The sequence below is a fragment of the Pseudorasbora parva genome, chromosome 20 (assembly GCF_024679245.1).
Source record: "Pseudorasbora parva isolate DD20220531a chromosome 20, ASM2467924v1, whole genome shotgun sequence".
Taxonomy (NCBI): Eukaryota; Metazoa; Chordata; class Actinopteri; order Cypriniformes; family Gobionidae; genus Pseudorasbora; species Pseudorasbora parva.
Genome location: NC_090191.1, coordinates 21761549 through 21785116, shown reverse-complemented (window position 1 = coordinate 21785116; position 23568 = coordinate 21761549). Strand labels below are relative to the sequence as shown.

Genomic DNA, 23568 nt, shown 5'->3' with positions numbered 1-23568 from the left:
AAAAATGTTCTATGTGTATGCCATAGTAAAGAGATGCGTTTTTAGTCTAGATTTAAACTGACAGAGTGCGTCTGCCTTCTGAACAATGCTAGGAAGACTGTTCCAGAGTTTATAGGTGCTAAATAGGAAAAGAATTGACCGCCTGCGGTTGATTTAGATATTCTAGGTATTATCAACTGGCCACAGTTTTGAGACTGCAATAGACGTGATGGAGTATAATGTGTTAAGAGCTTGCTCAAGTACATGTGGAGCTAAACCATTTAGTGCTGCTTTGTAAGAATAAGCAGGATTTTAAAATGAGCTCAGGCGGTTCGGTCTGGACTCGATCCATAGAGGAGTGATTATGCCCAAACAGAAACTGTTCGGACCAATGAAATCATCAGGGCGGGCTTTAGATGATAACGGAGAGATGATCAACAGGAACATAACCATGTACGTCATCAAAGGCGCTTGGATTATATTTGTTCAAATCCTAAACGGAGAGCTTGTTCGTATATGCATTTACCTTCACTATTTCTCTCAGAAATGATGATCATGTTGGGTAAGTACTCTGTGTATCCTCAAATTCTGTCTTTTTTTTACAACACTTGCAAAGATCGTTTATTCCGGCGTGCGTGCAGACAGGGTTGCCAAGTTTTTACAACAAAACGCACCAACTACTAGCCCTAAACAATAGCTTCTCGGGGGGTTCTCCGGAAAAAATGGCGTTTGGGAGGTAAAATGTGTGTTATTTTGGCAAGGTTGCCTGCTAAAATTTCCATTCCTGGTACTATATATCACATAATAGTCGCTTCAACAAGCAGACATGGAAAACAACCCGCAGAAAAAAACGTGGACTTGGCAACACAGTGCAGTTGAGTTCTGTTGACATTTGACAACTAACGTAATGCGTTGCTTCATTGCTCTATTTGGTTGTAGGTCTATCCAGTTGATATCGTTCCTGGGTGGGTTGAAACACGCCCCATAATCACAGCCCAATAGAGCAGTTTCAGACTCATATTCAGACTAGAATTGAGTATGACCACATCAGGCTATAAATTAAAAGCAATTCTCCACAACTTAGATTTTTAGAGTCGAAGGATGAGTTAAAATAATTGTATGTGGTAATTAATGTTACACCACAAATGCTGTTGATTGAGCTTAAAGGTCCCGTTCTTTGCATGTTTTCGAAGCTTTGATTATGTTTACAGTGTGCAATATAACATGAGTTCATGTTTCGTGTGTAAAAAAACAGTATTTTTCACACAATTGACTTATCTGTACAGCGCTGTTTCCTCTGTCCTATAAACGGCCTGATTGAAGTCCCTCCTTCAGAAATACGTAACGAGTTCTGATTGGGCCAGCGCTTCCCGTGTTGTGATTGGACAGCACCTTAGCGCACTTTGCCTGGAAAGGTCCCGCCTCTTACCATAACGGGGTGATGCAAGCGCTGAATGCACGCTCTTCTCCACGTGGGAGAGCAACAAAACCAGGCCCCCTATTTTGCGTGTTCTTGTGGGCGGAGGGTTAGTCAACAAACGGTTCTAGTGATGTCATTACAGCAGGAAGTGCAGGGCTGTAGTCCAAACCGGCCGTTCGCTGTAGGATTTGAAAGTGAACTTCTGTTAAATAAAATATCTCGCTTGGCATTGAACTTTGAGCTTTATAATTGTACAGGTATTATTTACGCTCTAACAGCAACATTACACACTAACTAAAGTTTGAAAGATGGAATCGCGAAGAACGGGACCTATAACAGAATATTTTGTAACAATTTAAAAAAAAAAATCTTAGTTTGTTTTCCACCTTTAATATAGTGGTGGTAAGTTAGTGCCACTCACAATTTATTGCGTGCAAAAATAACACTGTAAAAAAAAAAAAAAAGAATTCTCATGGTTTATCACAACATTTTTTCTTTTGTCAAATCAACTTAGATATTTTATGTAGTTTAGATAACATAATATTTTGAGTTTCTGTTGAATAAACCAATCTCATTCATTGTATTAACTCAAACTTAAAATTAAGGCAACCAGGTTGATTACTTTTTTAGGTTAAACCAACAATTATTTTTTACAGTATATACAATAGGAAAGCTTGTTTCTGCCACTAAATAAAAAAAGGTACACTGTAAAAAATGATATGTTCAATAAGTTGTGACAACATGGGTTTTTATACTGTTTTAACTCATCAAAATAAGTTAAGAAATTTTCAACTTTTTTTAGTTATACAAGTTATACAAGATGCAACTCATTTTTTAAAGTCAGTTTAACATAATTTAAGTTGAAATAACTTGTGAAACCATGTGGATTGGGCTTAAAATGTTCAGGGTGTAACTTTTTTTGTTTTTTGTATTTAGCAATTCTGACTTTTTTCTCAAACTGAATGATATAAACTTAAATTGAGAGAGACTTGCGAGATAAAAATGTGCAGTTATCTTTCAAATCAATTTATTCCATTGCAGAAACAAGCTTCTATAATAAAATGCATATAGAGTTTGTGTGTAAATCCGTGACCATGACGTGTGTGTGTGTGTGTTAGTACTGTTTGGCTGTGACTCAGCGGGGAAGTAAATCCTGGCAGGCTGTTTGGATGAGAGTTTAGTATTTCACTTCTATTAATAGTCGTTTCTCTCCATTTCTCTCTCTTCACCAGAACCTCACGGTTTTCAACTGGTAAGTACCCAGTTAGTGTTAACTGTGGTCCTACTGTTTAACAAGTCTGGTTAGTTTTCTTGTTTTCTGCTGAGTTTATGGCAAGTTAATTGTTGTTGATTGAGTAAAACATTGGTGGTTGGTGTAAACTGGTGTCATGTTCTTTTAAAGGGCATGTGTAGTATGGAAAGAAGTTAACGCGTCTTCAGCTGTGGTGTTGTTCTGGTTTCCATTAGACAGAGCATATCACAATGATCTTATGTTCTTATAGCCAGTTTGTTCGCAACCATTTTTCCTCAAGGGTTAAGTGAATGGTTAAGGTCATGCATGGAGACTCATTTGAACAGGATTATGATTACATGACTTCATTATTAACATCGTAATCTTTAACAGATCACTTGTATAATGAGCATTAAAAGATGAAAATATATGAATGAACGTTTTATGGCATTTCTAATCATTGAAACACTGCATGTACTTGTACTAATGATCTGTTCCTTATCAGATAATGTAATAATGTTTGTTAATGTTATTAACACTTTATAATAAGGTCTCATTTGACAACAATATTCTTACAGCATTTATAAACTTTTCTTAATGTTAGTTAAAGCTGTTCATTGATTGTTCACATTAGTTCACACTTCACAGTGCAATTATCTAATATTAACAGATGTGAATTTTCACAATGTATGTAGAAATTAACATTAAGATGAATACATGCTGTAGAAGTATTCATTGTTAGTTCATGTTAACTAATGTAGTTCATGAAAACTTATTAAAGCAATTAAGCTCATTAAGTGCTAGTATGAATAGTTAATATCTGATTCGTTTTTTTTTTGATTAGAAGAGATTTTACTTCAGTTAACATGATAACTTGTGTATATGACGTTGTCCATTTACTATTTCATTTTCATTCAATATTCTATTTAAAATATATTTTACAATATATTTAGATATTATTTTTAGAATCAATATATTATATATTGTAGATTAATTCTTAATAAAATATATTGCTATGTCATTTATTTGTTTGTTTTTTACTTTTTTTAACTTTATTATTTTTGAATTTATCATATTTTATCCTCTTGTTTTAGATATTTCAAGTTTTCGTCTCAGCATCATTCCTTCTAAAACTACGGCTATAAGAGACACAGATTTGATGGACAAAGGACAAAGTTAAATGTTCAATTTTTAAAAAATATTACGTTGGATGCCGAAACAAGGACACGGCGCTTCTGGACCAGTTCTGTCCACTACTGAGTGCCGCCCGAAAATATAACCCATATAACGGACACCACAAATATGAAAATAAGCATCAAATAGGAGTACATCACTGCACAGAACATTCCCACAACGGAATTAACCAACGGACACTTTATATCAGAGGCTATTGCTGTTGGATCTGAGAGCTTCCAGATATGTCTCCATTCCTGAGGATTGGTTTTTCCAGCTTTGAGATGGACCCAGGGCTTGCCTACCATGAGGAAGTACTCAGTCCATACTGTGCTGTCTACATGAAAGAGGCCGTGGAGACTGGTAAGAAACCTTTGCTACAGGTACTGTACATCAGGATGGTTTAAGTGTAAAAATGAAATGAAAAAGAAAACATACACCCCTGGATAGTTTCTTCAGTTATGGGCATTTTTAAGTTTTTAATCAGTCAGATATTGATTTTATCTTTTGTTCTTTTGGTCACATTGGCTTTTTACCATGCCTTCATAATTTCCTTTTGACACATTTTTTCAAATGCATTTCCTTTTCATATTTTAAGATTAAAAGTCTAGGACAGAATGTATATATATATAAAAATGATATAAATATTAAAACAATATATTTTAACACTATATATATATATATATATATATATATATATATATATATATATATATATATATATATATATATATATTATCTTAATATGAAAATATATTAATTAAAAAAGTTATTGTTTAAAACTATGACAATCTGGTGTCATTACCATAACAACCAACAGTTTTGCCCCAATAACTATGTTTCAAATGTTAGCGTGCTTAGTTATAAAGTCGACGACAGTATCAGTAAAAAGCATGTTAAGAGTAAAAAAGAGTAAAAATCGAAGTAAATGATTATGTGTATTTAATATTTATGATGCATAAAATGCTATACCGCAAGAGAGCAATTAGTTGTCCATTTTATTCCAAATAATGTAATTTCTACCAAAAAATAAATGGTGATATGAGTTGTGGTGGAAATGACATATGATGGTTTAAGAAGAATAAAATAATTTTCCTCCATGTACATGATAAAGTGTTACATGTTAAGTGCTATTCGAATATCACATTCTTTTGACACATTTACTACAAAGATTACAAGGACAAAATTTCCTATAGTGGAAGAAAACACCCACATGGCCCACCTACTCGGTTTTCAGTAGGTGAAAGTGGACAAGCAGTGCGTTCAGTCAAAGTTTATTGAATATTGTGTCTTAAGGGTGAATTTTTGCTTTTAAGGGAAACGTGTGTCATAAGTTTCATAGTCAGTAAAAAAGTGGGATCTGTTTCTTTCCTATTATTCTTACCATTCAGGGTTATGATTCATCACACACACTTCCCACAATTTAAAGGGGGTACTTCTTAGTCATTAGACTACTCAGCAAAATAATCAGTTTATTATGACAGACAGACAGTCAGTTTCAAAAAATATGAAACCAGTACAATTTGAATCATGTCTGATAGCATTTGACAGCCAAATGTGCGGTAATTCAAGTTGGTTTGAAGATGCTGTCAATATGTTTCTATATGCATTGCTATAGGTACTGTATATGTTAAACTCCATGACAACTATAAAAATAGTTTACATGAAAAAAAGAAAAGACAATTCTGACCCCCATGTTCCGACCCCGCATTACTGTCTTTATCCTCCTGGGACCCAGAAAAAAAAAGTTTTTCGAATTTTGTATTTTTCCATGTCATTAGATTGTTTAGAGCATAATAAACAAATGGACACATAATTTTTGTGGAAAATTATATTTTATTCATATGTTATGATATGTCCTCTGTAGTTGACACCAGGACTCAGTTGTTAATTTTTTTTAATGAAATGAAATTGCATGTATAGGCAAAAACAATGGGATTTATTTTTAATTCACGAATACATTTTTAAGTTTCAGGATTTTTTTAAAACAAACTTGTTTTAAAGATGATTCTGAGCTATGTTATAAAAGATATAACGGAATGCTTTGAAATACCATCTTACTTTATGCAATATGTGGGTAAAATGGTCATACTTAGATTTTCCCATTCAATACAATGTATCGGTATATTGCATCTAATTTGCATATTATTGTGTTCTTGGTGCAACATGTAATGAAAAAAAGAAGTATAATAAGGGGAGTAATAATTGGCAACATTTTCATAATAATATGTAATATTTCATAGGAATATTGATATGTATTTTATTTCCCTATTTACTGTTTGTGTCTCCAAAATGCCTGATAAACATGATTTATGTCCTGGTGTCCTCTACAGTGGACATTTATGAAATCAATGCCCTGTTTTGTAACAAAAAGTCATATTTTGATTAGAAACCCCATAGCATTTTCCTGAGATGTTGATTTATAACAAACAATTAGAAAATTTATCAGATTTAAATTATAATTACAAAATATTATAATATTTCTATAAGAGTGCTAAACATTAATGTCAGCCATTTTTAAAGACCAAGAAGTTGTTGTTGTCCTGGTGAAACCTCCAAACATTTGGTATCTGTGCAAAGCCCTGAATGTGCTCCATAAAGGACATCCTGACTCAAGACTGTGACGTGTGTGATGTCACAGAAATTCACTAAAATATAATGTCCACTACAGTGGACAAAAGTCTATTACTGGGTCCCAGGAGGATATTCTGTGGAACACAAATTATGATATTTTAAAGAATGTTCTGGTTGCCCTTTTCTCCGATTAATGCGGAGTGTTGCTTTTAAGCTTCAAAAAGTATGAAAACTAAATATAAAACTATAACATTTCACTTTATTTTAAGTTGTCATTGTTACAATGCAATTATATGTTTAAGTACTGAGTAAAAACTAACAACATACAAGGAGGATAGGATTAGGATTTGGTTGAGGGTTTAGTTGCATGTAATTAGGTTATGTAATACTGTTATTACTATATGGTAAATACATGTAACATGTAACAAGGACACTGTAAAATAAAGTGTTACCAAAACGTTCATAGAACTTCTGTGCTATATTATTTTAACGTTTTCTGAACCTGCTGCAACTTAATAATTGATTCAGTGAGTTGAGAAGTGAATCAATCCGACAAAGTGGTTTGGTAAATTGGATCAATCAATTCATTGGAAAGACTTAAAATAATGATTCATTCATCATCGAACTAATCAATACTTCTGTCAAGAATGTGCAAAGAATGTGTGAATTATTATATACCGATCACCGCTTCTGTACTGCAAGATAATGCGACAATTAGAACTTCAAAAAATGATTTATGAACAACGAATGAACAACGAATCAATTGTATGTAAAAGGAAGCATTTCTGCAAAAGTGCATTGGAAGTCTGCATGCATGGTTTTTGAGAACTGCGGTTATTTATTTTTTTAAAGCAAATTTACTTCCACTGACCTGTATAGCTAGTAAAATGTGGGTGAAATCAGATTAGATGAAGAGATATGCAGTTGTACACGTAGGCACGGACACTGAGCAGTATTGCAGACACGAGGATTTCTAAGCAACCCCTTTGGTTTTGTTCTTTACAATCAACCGCAACCACACATACCTGTCAAAATATAAAGTGTCACATGATTCTCAAACACATCTTTGCTGTCAAGTAAGTGTCAGATTAACTGCTCGTCCAGTCTTTTTTTTTTGTGTGTGCAAAATTACAAAATTAGTCGTTGGATGCAAGATGACAAATTAAACTCAACATTAAAGGTGGTTGCAACCTGTTTTACTTCACCAAGTACGTATTTCTGAATGAAAATGTCATTTAAAAAAATGCGAGCTGAACTTGATTTTATTTAATTAAGTGGATTGAATAAAACCAGGTGGTTGGAGGGGAGGGACACAAAAAATGTGACTTGATGTCAGCAAAAAGGAAAGTTATTTTAGTGGCGAAGCAAGTAATGAAAAATAACAAATTACAAGACAAATTACACCAAGGCCATGCACAGTAAGATCAGGAAAATGCATTAAGGAAAAGGAAAGAGAGCTGATTTTAAATGTCATGTTGACTTTATGTTGACATTCTACCAAAATTGCCTGGTTTCATTTGCATGGTCAGATTACTCGCACACAGTTAGTGCATTGTGCCATTTCAGTAGCATTAGTTTCAGATGCTGCAAATCCAGTTATAATGCTGTAAAACACATAGAGAATTGTTTTACTTGTACTGATACTGATAGCATAGTCCAGTCAAATTTTCAGTGGTGTGAAACTCTGATTTAGTGTGTGTGCGTGTATCTGTAGAAAAGGGCCAGGTGTACAAGCAGAAGCGGCCCACCATGTATCCCCCCTGGAGCAGTACATTCGACGCTCACGTCCACAGAGGACGGGTAATGCACGTGGTGGTCAAGGACAAGACGGCTGAGCTAAAGACAGAGGCTACTGTCCAGCTTGACACCCTCGCATCGCGCTGCAAGAAAGAGAACGGCAAACTGGAGATTTGGGTGAGTGTTTGTGTGCGATAGAGATTTACGGTAGACAGTGGTGACATGCTCACTTTACCAAAGCAAAAATAAATGGAAAAAAAGTGTTCGCACTGCTGATATACTTTACATTTATTGAAATACACCTGCATTTATTATTATTATTATTATTATTATATTATTATTATATTCCTTATTTATTTAAATAGATTAATTTTAATTAGAAAACTAAAACCATCATATCAAAAAAATAGAGCTAAATATATTATATAAGTGATAGGAAATGTATATGTAATATGTTAGGGATAATCCATGGCTAGCTGTGCATTAAAGGGGTAATTGGATTCCCATTTTCCATGAATTGGTATGATTCTTTTGGGTCTTCATGTAATCTCTGTAACATACTTTGGTGAAAAGACAATTTCTCAATGTTTGTTTTTTTGTCAGCGACCTGTTTCTTGTGCATGTCTCTTTAAATGATAATGAGCTACTGCGAACCCCACCCCTCTCTTCCATGAGACATGTAGACACCAAGCGGCGATCTCCCGCGATCTCTCTTGAAGCTAATACGGAAGTAATGTTAACTGCAATTCCTCAACTGGCCACTAGGGACAGGTTCCAGAAGGGAGCAGAATCTCATTGAGCCCCATGTTAAAATCCTCAACTTTACAGCAGAAAAAACATGCTCACAGCCTGGTACAATTTGTGGTTTTGGCCTATAAGGCTAATTTAGACCTTCATGAACTCATTCGTTTACGTTATATAAAGCCTTAAAGCTCTGCATAATTAAGGGCGTGGTTACAGGTGGATAGCCATTTATCCACCGTCTATAGTCATTGCGTCACCTAAGCTCAGCCCACATCCTGCCTTTTTGCCCATTTTCTGTTATCCGGGAGTGACACGCGATGAGGCGCTCGCAAGATGGAACCACCCAGCTCGCCCCTACTTTAAGCTTCAGACCGACTTATCGTAATCCTATGGGTGACGTCACAGACACTACGTCCATATTTTTTTACAGCCTATGGTAGACACGTGAAGTACGTGTACAACTGGCTGAGGGCGGAAATATGCTAAAATGGGACAGTCCTTCAGCGGTCTTGGGCGGAGCATGTTAAAAAAACAACTTAGGCCAAGTGTTTAGGCTTATTTGAGGATAAAAATAAAAAGTGAATGCATTTTTATCATTGTTGGATGGTTGTGTCCACACACTGCAAATGCAAACACCATATAAAAGTGACTTTAGCCTCCCCGGAGTGCATTAAAATCCTTTAATGCACAGCTAGTCGTGAATTATCCTGCTTATTTATTTATATTAATTATCGAGAGAGAGAGAGAGAGAGAGAGAGAGAGAGAGAGAGAGAGAGAGAGAGAGAGAGAGACTGTGTAACCCCATTATTGCTGAGAAATATAATGTTTGTGTGTGTGTTCCTGAATGTTTGTGTGTGTGGGCGCAGCGTGATCTCCGCTCTGTGTGCGAGTGACATATGCCTATGTGTGTGTGCGTTTAAATTAAAGTGCATTAATATAGAACGGTTATTCAACTGACTTGGAACTACCTGTGCGTTAAACAACTTTATTGCACACCTTCCAGCCAATCAGATTTAAGTATTCCGACAGACCATGGCATTAATATTTTCAATGATTTGGTAAGATTTATTTTGGTGTATTATAGGTGGAACTAAAGCCACAGGGTCGCTTACTGATGGAGGCACGGTATTTTCTGGAGAGGAGTGGTGAGTGTTTCTTTCATTCAGATCTCTCACAGACTAGTACATTAACATTATTATTTCTACAATTACACATGTTTTCATGAACTGATGGATCTAGCCCAGAGGTTTTCAAACCGGGGGGTTTCATAAATATTTTGTGTGTGGGTTCTTGTTTGCTAGACGCCACAGGTCATGGTGAAGGGGATGGAGAAACTGAACGGGAAAAAGACGGGGTGTTCGCCTTACACCACAGACGAGGAGCCATCAAACAGGCCAAAGTTCACGTGGTCAAATGTCACGAGTTTACCGCCACCTTTTTCCCTCAGCCGACTTTCTGTTCAGTCTGCAAGGAGTTTGTCTGGTATTATGCACACAAGGAATTACTTTTTTTATAAAGCCCTCTTTAATAACTAAATGAAACAGCATTTACAACTTTCATAGTTTGATGCATTTTTGAGTGAAACTGAATATTCAGGGGGAAATAATGTGGGCCAAAGACTTTACCTATTGTGATTCGGATGGAAACAAAGGTTAATATTATTTTCCCCACCCACCTGGACTTTACACTTTATTTTAAGGTTGTTACAATATAAGTGGGATGGATGATCTAAATATTCTCTACATAATACAATACAATAAAAAATTATATTATAATAAACTGTGCAATCGGTGTATGAAATTAAGTGTATGGAATACTGATAATATAACAGTAGAAAAAATTCAATTCAATTTTTTTAATCTTTTTTTAGATTCATATGCAGTAATTTAGCACTGTCTATTACATTCCATATTACAAAAACTGTCTAAATGGTTTAATTTTTCTACCTCAGGGGCCTGAATAAACAGGGATATCAGTGTCGACGTAAGTATTTTTACTCACATCCTCATTGCTTTTGCAGTTCCTAAACAAGTTTCCATTGTATCAGTGTCAGAACTCCTCCTACACACTTCTCTCTTTTTTCCCAGAATGCAATGCCGCCATCCATAAAAAGTGCATCGACAAAGTCATCGCCAAATGCACAGGCTCAGCGATAAACAGTAAAGAAACTATGGTAAATGAAATGTTTTCATCCCCCTTTCATACAAATGCATCAAGCACACAATATGGGTTCACAAAAGGGTTTTGGTGCCCTGATTTTAAGCCAGAGACCTTTAGACATTTTTGTGCAACTGGAGGCTAATTATAGATTCAGCAAAGCTTTAGTAATCTGAAGACAAAAGTGTAATAAAAAATATTTAAGAAAATGAATCATCTTTTTGTCTCAGACTCCTTCCGCTTTTAGTAATTGGTAGACGTCACAAAACAGTCTTTCCACACTTTACAGTCACGCTGAAAAAAAAAGTATGACGTTTTGGATATTTTCCATGTTGACCTGATGTGTTACTTGTGTCTGTGTGTATGTGTGTTTCAGATCCATAAGGAACGCTTTAAGATTGACATGCCTCATAGGTTTAAAGTATACAACTACATGAGCCCGACATTCTGTGAGCACTGTGGAACCCTGTTATGGGGTCTTGCTCGGCAGGGCCTTAAATGTGAAGGTGATTCATTACACAGCCACATGTTATGAATGTCTAATTATACAACCACAACTACGAATGTATAGAGGTCATTCTGTGAAACAGTCACCTTTTCCATTTTGAAAAAAAAAGGACATTTCTGTTATATATTTCTGATATTTAGCATACATAATAAAATGCATGAAAAAGACACAAAACAGATGCAAGATTTGCTTGTTCCTTAGGTAAATTAATTTACCAGGCAGATGATATTTTGTTTATTTATTAAGAAATTGTGGAGTTTATTAGTTTAAAAGGGTAGAGATGTGATGAATATGCTACGCAAAATTGTTGATGTGCAACCTTGGCAGTTGGCATGAGTCTTTTTAATAATATAGTATGAATAAAGAGAATAAAGAAGTCAAAATTTTAAGTAAAACAAAATGGCCAACTTAGAAAAATATCATATTTAAAATAGAAATGAAAAATTGTCATGAGCAAATTCATTTTTAAAACTATATAAGTAACATAAATAAGAGAAGAAAATGTAATGTTTTGTAGAATGACCCCTAAACACTCATAAGGCCTGTTTTATATATATATTTTTGTTATATATATAAAATATACTCACTCATAAGGCCTGTTTTATATATACACACACAGCACAGCACCCCATATTGACAGAAAAACACTGAATTTTTGTCATTTTTGATTTATTAAAAATGAAACACTGAAATATCACGTGGTCCTAAGTATTCAGACCCTTTGCTCAGTATTTAGTAGAAGCACCCTTTTGATCTTATACAGCCATGAGTCTTTTTGGGAAAGATGCAGAAAGTTTTTCACACCTGGATTTGCGGATCCTCTGCCATTCCTTCTTGCAGAACCTCTCCAGTTCTGTCAGGTTGGATGGTAAACGTTGGTGGACAGCCATTTTTAGGTCTCTCCAGAGATGCTTAATTGGGTTTAAGTCAGGGCTCTGGCTGGGCAATTCAAGAACAGTTACAGAGTTGTTGTGAAGCCTGAAAAACACCCCCACAGCATGATGCTGCCACCACCATGCTTCACTGTTGGGACTGTATTGGACACGTGATGAGCAGTGCCTGGTTTTCTCCACACATACCGCTTAGAATTAAGGCCAAAAAGTTCTATCTTGGTCTCATCAGACCAGAGAATCTTATTTCTCACAAGTGATGCGCGGGTTGTTTCAAAATGAGAAGGTTCCTGCGTTCACTATTTTCACAATATTCACAATATTTCCTGCGTAAAATATTTTTAATGATATTCAGGTCACGGTTGGTCGGGTCGTTTAAAATAGGGATGTTAACCGATGACCATTTGACCAATGGTTGACCGTATCAACGTTAACCAATCAAAGTTGTCGGTTGTCGGTGAAAAAAAAAGAAAGTGATCTCTAAATTAGGCTATTATAGACAGTAGACTAAGTGCTACTACAGTTAGCCATCTCATTCCAAAATCTTTTTGTGTGAAGTGAACAAATCCATTTTTCATAACTCGCCTGTTTGTACTTAATAATCCAATAAAAACATTTGGCGCGAGGGTACAGCGTTTGGGTTTGCGCACTCACAAGGTTTGCTAAAAGTAAACAGGCTAAAACACTCGAGGTTAGAGCCAGGGCAGACGACAGTATGAAGCGTGCATTCCACATAAGATGGGCTTACATTCGGAAATATATTACATCTACATTTCAGTGATAACATAAGGCAGAGAGATCATAGAGAGATGCGACAGAGTTGCAAAATTGCAGGCGTGGCTCGTGGCTGTTATTTCAAATTGCGCAGCATATTTTAAACTAATCGGTTAACCGTTTTCAACCGGCTAATGAGGCTCGGTGGTCGGTCAAGAAAATGTTTAGTTTTCGCCATCCCTAGTTTGAAATAAAGATGACGCAGGCAAAATGCCCGATTTCCCAACACGTTGAACTGAGCAATGCTATTGTAGCCTACCATTTTAATAGGCTATCCTTTTTTAAACGCATATAGCCTAGCTCAGTCCAACACGATCACATGGTAATGCATATCATGTCCAACACGATCACATGGTAATGCATATCAATAGTACGAGTGTGCAGTATCGTGGAATGTATACGCCAAAATGAGTTTTGGCGTGCATATGATACGCACTTTATGGCTTGTATATGACACACTCTTGGGTAGGATCATGGGGGTGGTGGGGTGGGTGGTTCATGCATATAATACGCCATAAGTGTGTACCATATGCACACGAAAAAACATGGATAAAATTCATTTTGGCATATACATTCCAGGGCGCGATTTTTGTTGGGAAAGTCGGGGGAGAGACGCACACTGTAATTAGACTGGATAAACACATGCAGGAGCTTAATTGTTAAGAAAACGAAACAAAATAAATGAATAAATCAAGCCTTTATTACACAACACTAGGTTATATCATTCAGCATTCAGAAAAAGAATAGTTTGCGACTTTGTCCTCCTAAGGGCTTTCACACTTTTCCAAAACTTGGCTCTCAGTTGACCTGCTGATGAATTCTCAACACAGGGTCGAAACATAAACATCGCATTCATCAATAATATGCATCTAGACAGCTGAAATGGAAAATGATGGGCCACCTCAAGAACTGCCTGCTCTCGCCGCCGCACCTCTAAGCGCACACGTCAGTCTGAAACATTTCTCCTCCACAGGCTGGATTAATGGATATTATGCCAGGGAGCATTTACTACTTTTAAAAAATGCGGGTCAGGAAGCAGGTCGGGTAGCTTTACAATATTTTCTTTTTTGCGGGTGGGTTATCTGAAAACGTTGGTCGGGTGCGGGTTGTTTATACATTGACCAGCGCATCACTGTTTCGCACCATCTTGGAGTCCTTCAGGTGTTTTTTTAGCAAACTCCATGCAGGCTTTCATGTGTCTTACACTGAGGAGAGGCTTCTGTCGGGCCCCACTACCATAAAGCCCAGACTGGTGTAGGGCTGCAATGATGGTTGACTTTCTACAACTTTATCCCATCTCACGACTGTATCTCTGGAGCTCAGCCCCCAGCATGACATCATGACTTTGTGTAAACATACACAACACTTTCTAAAGCCAATTGGTGTGTTTTCTGTAGGCATATTGAGCTATCCACGTGTATGTCTACGCTGTGTGATTCCGCATGAATGTCTACGCCGAAACGAACCATTATGTGTATGTGTCCACATGTATTTATAAACATACTAAATTATGTTTTTTTGAAAATGTAAAAATGCAGAATGTTTCTAGTGATGGGTAGGTTTAGGAGCAGGGGCAATGTGTATTTGTGTTTGTGTGTGTGTGTGTGTGTGTGATGGGTAGGGGCAGTGTAAGGGGATAGAATAAGACAGCATTGATAAACACGCTAAAAAGTGATTATGCGTCTTGATAGCACGCCAAAATGGCATACGAATTGGGGTATTATACATACGCCATTTCATGAGATCAGTTTGCAGCCACAGTGATCTTTGGGTTCTTCTTTACCTCTCTCACCAAGGCTCTTCTTGGTGAATGTCTTCCATTTAAGGATTATGGAGGCCACAAGTGCAGCAGAAATATTTTAGTAACCTTGGCCAGATCTGCATCTTGCCACAATTTTATCTCTGAGCTCTTCAGGCAGTTCCTTTGACCTCATGATTCTCATTTCCTCCGACATGCACTGTGAGCTGTACGGTCTTATATAGACAGGTGTGTGGCTTTCCTAATCAGGTCCAATCAATATAATCAAACACAGCTGGTCTCAAATGAAGGTGTAGAACCATCTCAAACATGATCAGAAGAAATGGACAGCACCTGAGTTAAATATATGAGAGTCACAGCAAAGGGTCTGAATACTTAGGACCATGTGATATTTAAGTTTTTCTTTTTTAATAAATCTGCAAAAATGTCTACAATTTTGTGTTTTTCTGGTGTGCTGTGTGTACATTAATGAGAAAAAACTCATTAGTGTACTTTATATACACAGATTTTTTAATTTGCATTTCAGTTCAGCTTTTAAGTGTGTTCTCATTGCAGAATGTGGGATGAATGTTCACCATAAATGTCAGAAGAAAGTAGCAAACCTTTGTGGCGTCAACCAGAAGCTAATGGCAGAAGCCCTGGCTATGATTGAGACCACTCAACAGGTTGGAAGACACACACATTATGAACCACACATAATATGCAATTAAACAAATGTCACATTTTCACATGATTTTTCCATAGGCAGTTTTGTACGTTTGTATTTGCCCAAATTTCACACATTTAGTTTTTTAGGTCAACTTCTGTCCAGCAGAGCAACAGTTTGAGAAGAACCAAAAGAACATGTTAGTTAAACTCTACATGTTAATAGCTAGCTACCTAATAACACATGGGTTTAATGGTACAAACATTTGAAGGTAGCTCTATCGCCTCCTTGATTACTGTTTGTTACACTCTTCATGGGAAGCACTTTCGTTAACAAGCCCCTCACTGCGCGCAACTCAGGTGACGCTCAGTTTATTCCAATGGAGTTTGGCTTTAGCATGATGCAAAAATGGCAGTTATGTACAACGGGACCATATGCAAGTAATGCAAGTAATTGTCGTATCATGACAAAGCCTGAAGGATGTGTATTCCCTACATTATCATGTGGTGTAAGCTGTTTAATCTAATAGGAATTCAATGTGTTTCTTTCCATAGCAGGCTCGGAGTTCGCGGGATAGCGAAGTTGTCGGTCGAGAGGGTCGAGAGGGTCCAGTGGGCGTGAGTCAGGCAGGGGTCACTAGAGAGCCTTCAGGCCACTTACCCATTTCTCCTCTCTCGCCTGCACCACCTCTGCCACGCAAAGGTACATATACCAAATGCCAAAACAACATCCATTCACACAGTTCTGAATAGATTTTAGTGTCGAACTTGCTTCTTGCCAAAAACTGGTTTAGGGTGTGTTCACACTTGTAATTCGGTTCGCTTGGTTCGTTTTGGTCTGGTAAGCTTAGCGTTCAGACATTTTTGACACCGAACCTAAAGGCATTGGGTAATCTCTTAATAAACTTATTGGTCGGCTTTTATGAAGTATTGCCTTTTTCGAGACGGAACTTACTGAACATCTAAACCAATGCTGTGTGCTGGACTAATTGCTTGTTGTATGTGAGTAGCCTGCATATGAGGGTATTTTGACCAGCTGAGAACTCCTTAAGAGCTTTTAAAATGTGTAAAGGAGTCAAAACAGCCTCCGGAATTGCCCTGTCACACACAAAGAAAGATCTGATGCCTGTACTGAACTGCGGGGGGCAACATCGTGACTATGACGAGAAAAAAAAGATGTGCATGAGCTTTGAGCATTCAGTCCTTTTTAGGGTCCTTCTTGTCTTTGGTTCGTTTACATGTTTTCAGTCTGTGTTGTGGTATTTTATTGAACTGTATTTCTATATAGTCTGACAAAAGCCTTTCAAATACAGTAATACATGGTTAAATGAGTCACTGTAGTGAGTCACTAGTAAAGTTTTGATGGATGACGATTGTAATCAAGATAAAGAAAATTACAGTGACACACAAGATGAGAGTACACTATTATTGTCCAACGGGAAGCTGTCCCACTGTCTTTGACTTTGAAAACCCATGCCTTAGAGTTGTTGGCAAGGATACCTAAAAAATACCCTCATGAGAACAACTCTTTATTAGGCTTACAATATAAGCAATCCTACAAGGCAGCATAATTGCAAACAAAGTTGCCTTACTGAGCAGCTCATCGGGTTTTTGGAACAGAGCGATTGATTGATTGGTTGGTTGGTTGGTTGGTTGTTTGGTTTGTTGGTTGGTTGGTTGTTTGGTTTGTTGGTTGGTTGGTTGGTTGGTTGGTTGACTGACCGACCGACCGACCGACCGACCGACTGACTGACAGACGCTGTCTTGTTTCATCTATTAATGTCTAGCTCTTCTCTCTTTCTTCCAACAGAGCATCAAGGTATTTCATGGGAATCTCAGGGTACAGCTCAGGATCGCAGGGCGAGCCTTCAAGAGCCTGAGCCCCTGTATGCCACCCCACGCAAAGAGCACCACAAATTCACCTTAGACAATTTTACTCTGCATAAGATGCTGGGCAAAGGAAGCTTTGGAAAGGTAAGAGTTATGTTTTCGACTCAAATTTCCATTTTAACTCTTATCTACTACTACTACATACTAACATTTGAAACAACTGGCCTAAAAATAAAGCATTGTTTGATATTTTGGGTCAAACTGAGACAAAATACATTTCAATAAATAATCACTGTATTCTAAACAGGAAATGAAGCTAAATCTTGGAAAAACATTGCCGTTTTGAAACTAAATTTGGTAATTGTTTGCAATACAATATGGACGGTGCATAGCAGCATTCCAACTGGTAAAAGGCTGCAAAGCCTGATTAAATCTGCTTTTAATCATTTAAGGAACTGGCATAAAACCATAGTTGTTCTATACTTTGATTTAACTGCTTAATGTCCATTGTGGCTATTTTGGTAATACCCATTGGCAGCTATTAAAATGCCATCACTCAATAGCCTATTAACTGGATCTGGGAACATGCATTTTCTACAAATCTTGCATACCTGTACATGTGTGCTTGCAGGTTTTCCTGGCCGAGCTGAAAGGTTCAGGGCAGTTCTTTGCAGTGAAGGCTCTGAAGAAAGATGTAGTTCTGATGGATGATGATGTTGAATGCACTATGGTGGAGAGGAGAGTGCTGTCTCTGGCCTGGGAACACCCCTTCCTCACGCACCTCTACTGCACCTTCCAGACCAAGGTAATACACACGGACACACTTAGGCATATATCAATATGTCAACTGGTAGAGACTGGTTGCTATATATTTGCTATGCTTCTTTTGTTCGGTGGACTTAAAAATATGGTTATTAAAATATAAAAAATAACAAGAGTCAACAAAAAAGAAGGTCTTATATTTTAAATGTATTAATTGAATGTATAATTAATAAAAACATAGTGAATACATAATAAAACATAAAAATTATAACATTTTCAGGCCGTGAAATACTACAACATAATATTTTGAACATTCCACCCACCCCCACGATACACATATCGAAGTGATTTGGTTTTGTTAGACCAGTCTGAACTGATTGTTTCTGTTTTGGTCTCTAAAGGAAAATCTTTTCTTTGTGATGGAGTACTTAAACGGAGGCGACTTAATGTTCCACATTCAAACCTGCCACCGATTTGACATCCCACGGTCCACGTGAGACTCATATGCAGCCCCCACAAACACATTTTAAAAGCTGAGACTCTGCCTACTCTTCTTTTCTGTGGTTTTCACCCTCTTCCACCTCCTCTCTTCTCTCTTGTCGATAGGTTCTACGCAGCAGAGATCATATGCGGCCTGCAGTTTCTACATTCTAAAGGCATTGTGTACAGGTATTCACTACTGTGGGAACTCTATACCATAAAATGAGTGTACAGACAGACAGATAGACAGCTTTGGCAATATTGTATGATTTACATTCTTGCATTCAATGGAGCGATGGATGGATGGATGGATGGATGGATGGATGGATGGATGGATAAGATAAGATACGATAAGAGATACTTTTAAACCCTCATTCTGACCTTCTGTCTGGAATCTTCTGTGTTTAAGACTTGTCAATATGGCCACTATTATAATTGGCTAACAACATTGCATAGGAAACAGTAACACCCACTTGCTATTGTATGCAAATAAATGTTCTGGAAATATTGCAATGCAACAACAACTTTTAAATGACAATATCCTGGCCAGTTGTCAGGGGCCACTGGCTACTGTTGTCAGTGATATAAGTATTTGAAATTAACATGATTCCTTAATGTCTAGTGACATATCAGGGCCATTTTATGATTAATTGAAATACATTTTGTACATACAGTTACTTTGAAGGTCCCATGGCATGACATTTTTATTTTATGAGGTTTTTCAACATTAATATGAGTTCCCCTAGCCTGAATATTGTCCCCAAGTTGCTATAAATTTAGTCTTTCTCTGGAGGACATTTTAAGCTATGAAATTTGCAGGGTGTTTTAAGACTTCTTATATATCAAAAGATCAAGGCAGAGTTGTGTAACTATGAATTGACATTGGATTACAAAAAAAAAAAAAAAAAAACAGCAAGTACATTGCCTCATTTCAGAATACAGCTGATTAATACAGTATGCGTGTTGTGACTTCACAGAGATCTTAAGCTGGACAACATCTTACTAGACATTGATGGTCACATCAAGATTGCCGATTTTGGCATGTGCAAAGAGAACATGATTGGAGAAGCTAGAACGTGCACCTTCTGTGGAACACCAGACTATATCGCCCCTGAGGTGAGGATCTCTACAACATTCACTATCATTCACTTTTTATATATTTATATATAATTACTTATAACTACTACATGCTGTATTCTTCACAGATTCTGCTCGGGCAGAAATATGGGACTTCTGTAGACTGGTGGTCATTTGGTGTCCTCCTTTATGAGATGTTGATTGGCCAATCTCCATTTCATGGACATGACGAGGAAGAGTTGTTTCAGTCGATTCGCACTGACGACCCGTGCTACCCACGCTGGTTAACTAGAGACGCACGGGACATTCTTGTAAAGGTATGTCTGAGCTAACTATTAATAAAAAATAACATTTAACTGTTATAAACTATAACTGATTTTATGACTGGTTCTAGCTATTTGTCCGGGAACCAGAGCGAAGGCTGGGTGTGAAAGGAAATATACGACAGCATGCGTTCTTCAGAGACACTGACTGGAACGCACTGGAAAAACGACAGGTGGAGCCGCCCTTCAGGCCCACTGTGGTAAGTTCATTACAGCCATAAAAAGTAGGTTCTGTTCCAAAACCTAATGAGCTGCCTATAGACCTTATTTAGAGCGGTGCCATGACAGGTATGAAAGTGAGGTTGTCTGGTTGTCTCAATTTAAGATTGAACATTGGTCTGGAGAGTCTGCTCTGTATTTTCTACTGCCACAAGAGCTGTGATAAACGAGAATTATTCAAATGATTCTGTATGCAATTGGATAGTCCATCAACCAATCAGACCACAAGAGGCATCATTAACGGGCAAGACCCATCGCTTCTCTATCCATCATCATGTTAAAGGGTTAGTTCACCCAAAAATGAAATTGATGTCATAAATGACTCCCCCTAATGTCAATCCACACCCGTTAGACCTCCGTTCATCTTTATATTTTATATTTTAGTCCCAGAGCATATGCAGTCTATGCACTCTGTACTGTCCATGTCCAGAAAGGGAATAAAAACATCATCAAAGTAGTCCATATGTGACATCAATTGGTTGATTAGAATCTCTTGAAGCATCCAAAATACATTTTGGTCTAAAAATAAAAAAAACTACAACTTTATTCAGCATCAGTGTTCTCTTCCGCGTTTGTTTTCAAACATCAAATAAAGATTCAAACGGCCATGAATCAGTGAATCGATTCGGCTCGCCAATGTCACGTGATTTCAGCAGTTTGGATCACGTGCCAAACTGCTGAAATCAAGGGAAATTGCCGATTCGAATCATGAAGGGAGGTCTTACGGCTGTGGAACGACATTAGGGTGAGTCATTAATGACATCAATTTCATTTTTGGGTGAACTAACCCTTTAAACCCGCCTATACTGTGCCAGGTGGATAAGCCAGTCTGTAATTGGCTCCCCCGCAAAAGTGTAACAGAAGCAGTAGAAATTAACGTACAGGTTTCCAGACTGAGTTGCCGGGCAAAATCGAATCGCCGGCAGATCAGGCTGGGTTTACCCAGTCTAGTTAAACTTACTGTGTTTTCAATAGCATCTGCTGTAAAAAGCTGTATTGTTTTGCTAAGCTGAGTTTCTTGTCTACAGAAATTTCTTGTAAAGATATTTTTTGCAGTGTTTCGAAGAGATGTGTTTAACCCTCACAGCCTTACTTTTTAATTCCTGTAAAAAATCAAAGATGGTTCTGCTGTGAATAAGGTCTATATAGGCATAGGTGTTCCAAAACAAAGGATCGTATCCATCAAAAGTCTCATTCTTGAAGTCTCAGTAGGAAAAGTAACTATAAAGGGAAAAGTAACTAAATTTCATTAATTTGATTACTTAGTAATTAATTACACTCAAACACTGTGTGACATTATTGCCTATGAAGATAATTTCTCAGGAACTTTTCAGGTTCCATTTCAGTAAAAGGGATGGTTCACCCAAAAATAAAAAATAAATTAATTACTTACCCTCACATTGTTCCAAACCTGTATGAGTTTCTGAGTAACCAGACGACATTTTTCCTAGACGATGGGTGCCTTCAACTGTCTGGTTTCCAACATTCTTTAAAATATCTTTTGTTTTCAAGCGAAGAAAGAAGGTTTTCAGATTTTGTTTAAAAATGATGACTAACTTTTTTTAATCTTTGTATTAACTTGCACTGATTAATTGTTAAACCCTAAGACCTGTAATGTGTGCTAACAAAGTAAATAAGGGTCAGTTTTGATTTCATGAGGACTTTAAGGTCCTGACTTAGCAGACAGATGCCTATGTAGACAGTAAACGGCAAAGCAGCTCACTAGATTTTGGAACGGAGTTCGTCACAAACTGTTACGTGTGGTGTGACTGACACATTGAGCCTTTCTGTTTACAGAAATCAGCAAGTGACTGTAGTAACTTCGATAAGGAGTTCATAAATGAGAAGCCTCGACTTTCCGTCACGGATCGCATCATCATCAACAGCGTGGACCAGAGCACGTTTGACAACTTCTCCTTCATCAACCCTGCCATGGCCCGTCTCAAGAGCCCCTGACTCAAGAACAAACATTCATTAAAGACATTTGTGCAAATACTGTGAACAGGTCCAAAGCAAAAGCAAACACTCACCTGAACATCATATCAGCCTGTAGTCAACCTCATATCATACTATGGGCTGTGAATAAAAGACACAAGTGTCAAATTATATATAAGACACATATTGTTATTATTTTATTATTTGGTGCCTCCTTACATTTTTGTGAGGTGAATGGCAAAAGAGCACATTGTGTTGGTTCAGGGGACTCAAACAGCTAACGTATATATTAAGTTAATATTGACTTAATTACATTATAGACACAATATTGCTACAATATTTTTTTTATACTCAGCCATCGAAAAGAGCTCCAAACGAACTCAAAATAGAATCAAACGCAACCGTTGTTATTCATTCTTTACCTGAATCCAGAACGAGTCAGAGTGATCGAGGCAATTATCGCCACCTACTGGTATATAACATAAACTACAAAAAGCTCAATGAAGAATACTACCTGTCAACAGTGTATAGGAGGAGATGAATTTGATAAAGCGTCATGCAGATCTCATATTGTGGGTTGTATTTGTTTGAAATGCATTTATTGTCATAGGTATATCTATCAAGATACTTGTGTCTGGTTGTGCATCATCAATATCATTTAAAAAATGTTTTTATTAGATTCAATATGTTTTATTAGAATGAATGTGCTGGTGTCATTTTCTTTAATGATCAGTTTTATTAGCCTATGTGTTCCATACAAGTGAATTCTAGAGAAGTGTAGTGAAAAAATGTTACGCTGTAGCAAACTGTTCAGTGGAATTCTATGATGTCCTTGGATTGTACAAAATGAATTCATATAAAAATGTGTTGTGCATAAAACTGAGTATATTTAGAATGAAATCACTGTCACAAATTATGTTGTCTGTGTAGTCAGCATTATGATTTATTGAGTCATCTAGAAATGATTTCATTGTCATTATTATGTTTGGTTATTTTATGGTGCATGGAAAATTGAAATTTCATTGTTGAATAAATTAAGCTTTGCTACAGCAAAGCCACATATAACAACAACAACAACAAAAGCTGAATTATTGATTGCGGTCTTTGGGACAAAACGAATCGAGGCTTCAGATCAATTAAGTCAAAATCAGAATTTGGTATTTGGAAACGGGGTGTATTAATCCCATTTGCTATAGTATAACATAGTTAGGCCTAATAGGTTTATTTATGACTACAGACAAGTTTTGTCTGCAAGTTGTGACAATGTACCCCGGTGGCTTGTCACAAAACAGCTGCAAAAATATGATATTGAAGAAGCATGAATATATACTAGGTTCAGATGGCTTTTAAT

At 37.0% G+C, this 23568-nt stretch overlaps 1 protein-coding gene across 2 annotated transcripts in view; it reads left to right on the top strand.

The window, feature by feature from the left end:
* The window catches only part of prkcq (protein kinase C, theta), a 30223-nt gene extending 6946 nt beyond the window's left edge, over positions 1–23277 (top strand). The window contains exons 2-19 of one of the 2 annotated variants that reach the window (XM_067427037.1): positions 2632–2651; positions 3725–4166; positions 8092–8291; positions 9943–10003; positions 10160–10340; positions 10810–10841; positions 10946–11031; positions 11392–11521; positions 15502–15611; positions 16147–16294; positions 17402–17565; positions 18053–18226; positions 18585–18676; positions 18790–18852; positions 19641–19779; positions 19869–20057; positions 20135–20263; positions 22080–23277. In XM_067427037.1, coding sequence (XP_067283138.1) covers positions 4049–4166; positions 8092–8291; positions 9943–10003; positions 10160–10340; positions 10810–10841; positions 10946–11031; positions 11392–11521; positions 15502–15611; positions 16147–16294; positions 17402–17565; positions 18053–18226; positions 18585–18676; positions 18790–18852; positions 19641–19779; positions 19869–20057; positions 20135–20263; positions 22080–22238 — 2175 coding nt within the window. In that variant the 5' untranslated portion in view covers positions 2632–2651; positions 3725–4048 and the 3' untranslated portion in view covers positions 22239–23277. The remainder of the gene's footprint in view (positions 1–2631; positions 2652–3724; positions 4167–8091; positions 8292–9942; positions 10004–10159; positions 10341–10809; positions 10842–10945; positions 11032–11391; positions 11522–15501; positions 15612–16146; positions 16295–17401; positions 17566–18052; positions 18227–18584; positions 18677–18789; positions 18853–19640; positions 19780–19868; positions 20058–20134; positions 20264–22079) is intronic. The other variant, XM_067427036.1, reaches the window with a different exon arrangement.
* The last annotated feature ends 291 nt before the right edge of the window (positions 23278–23568 follow it).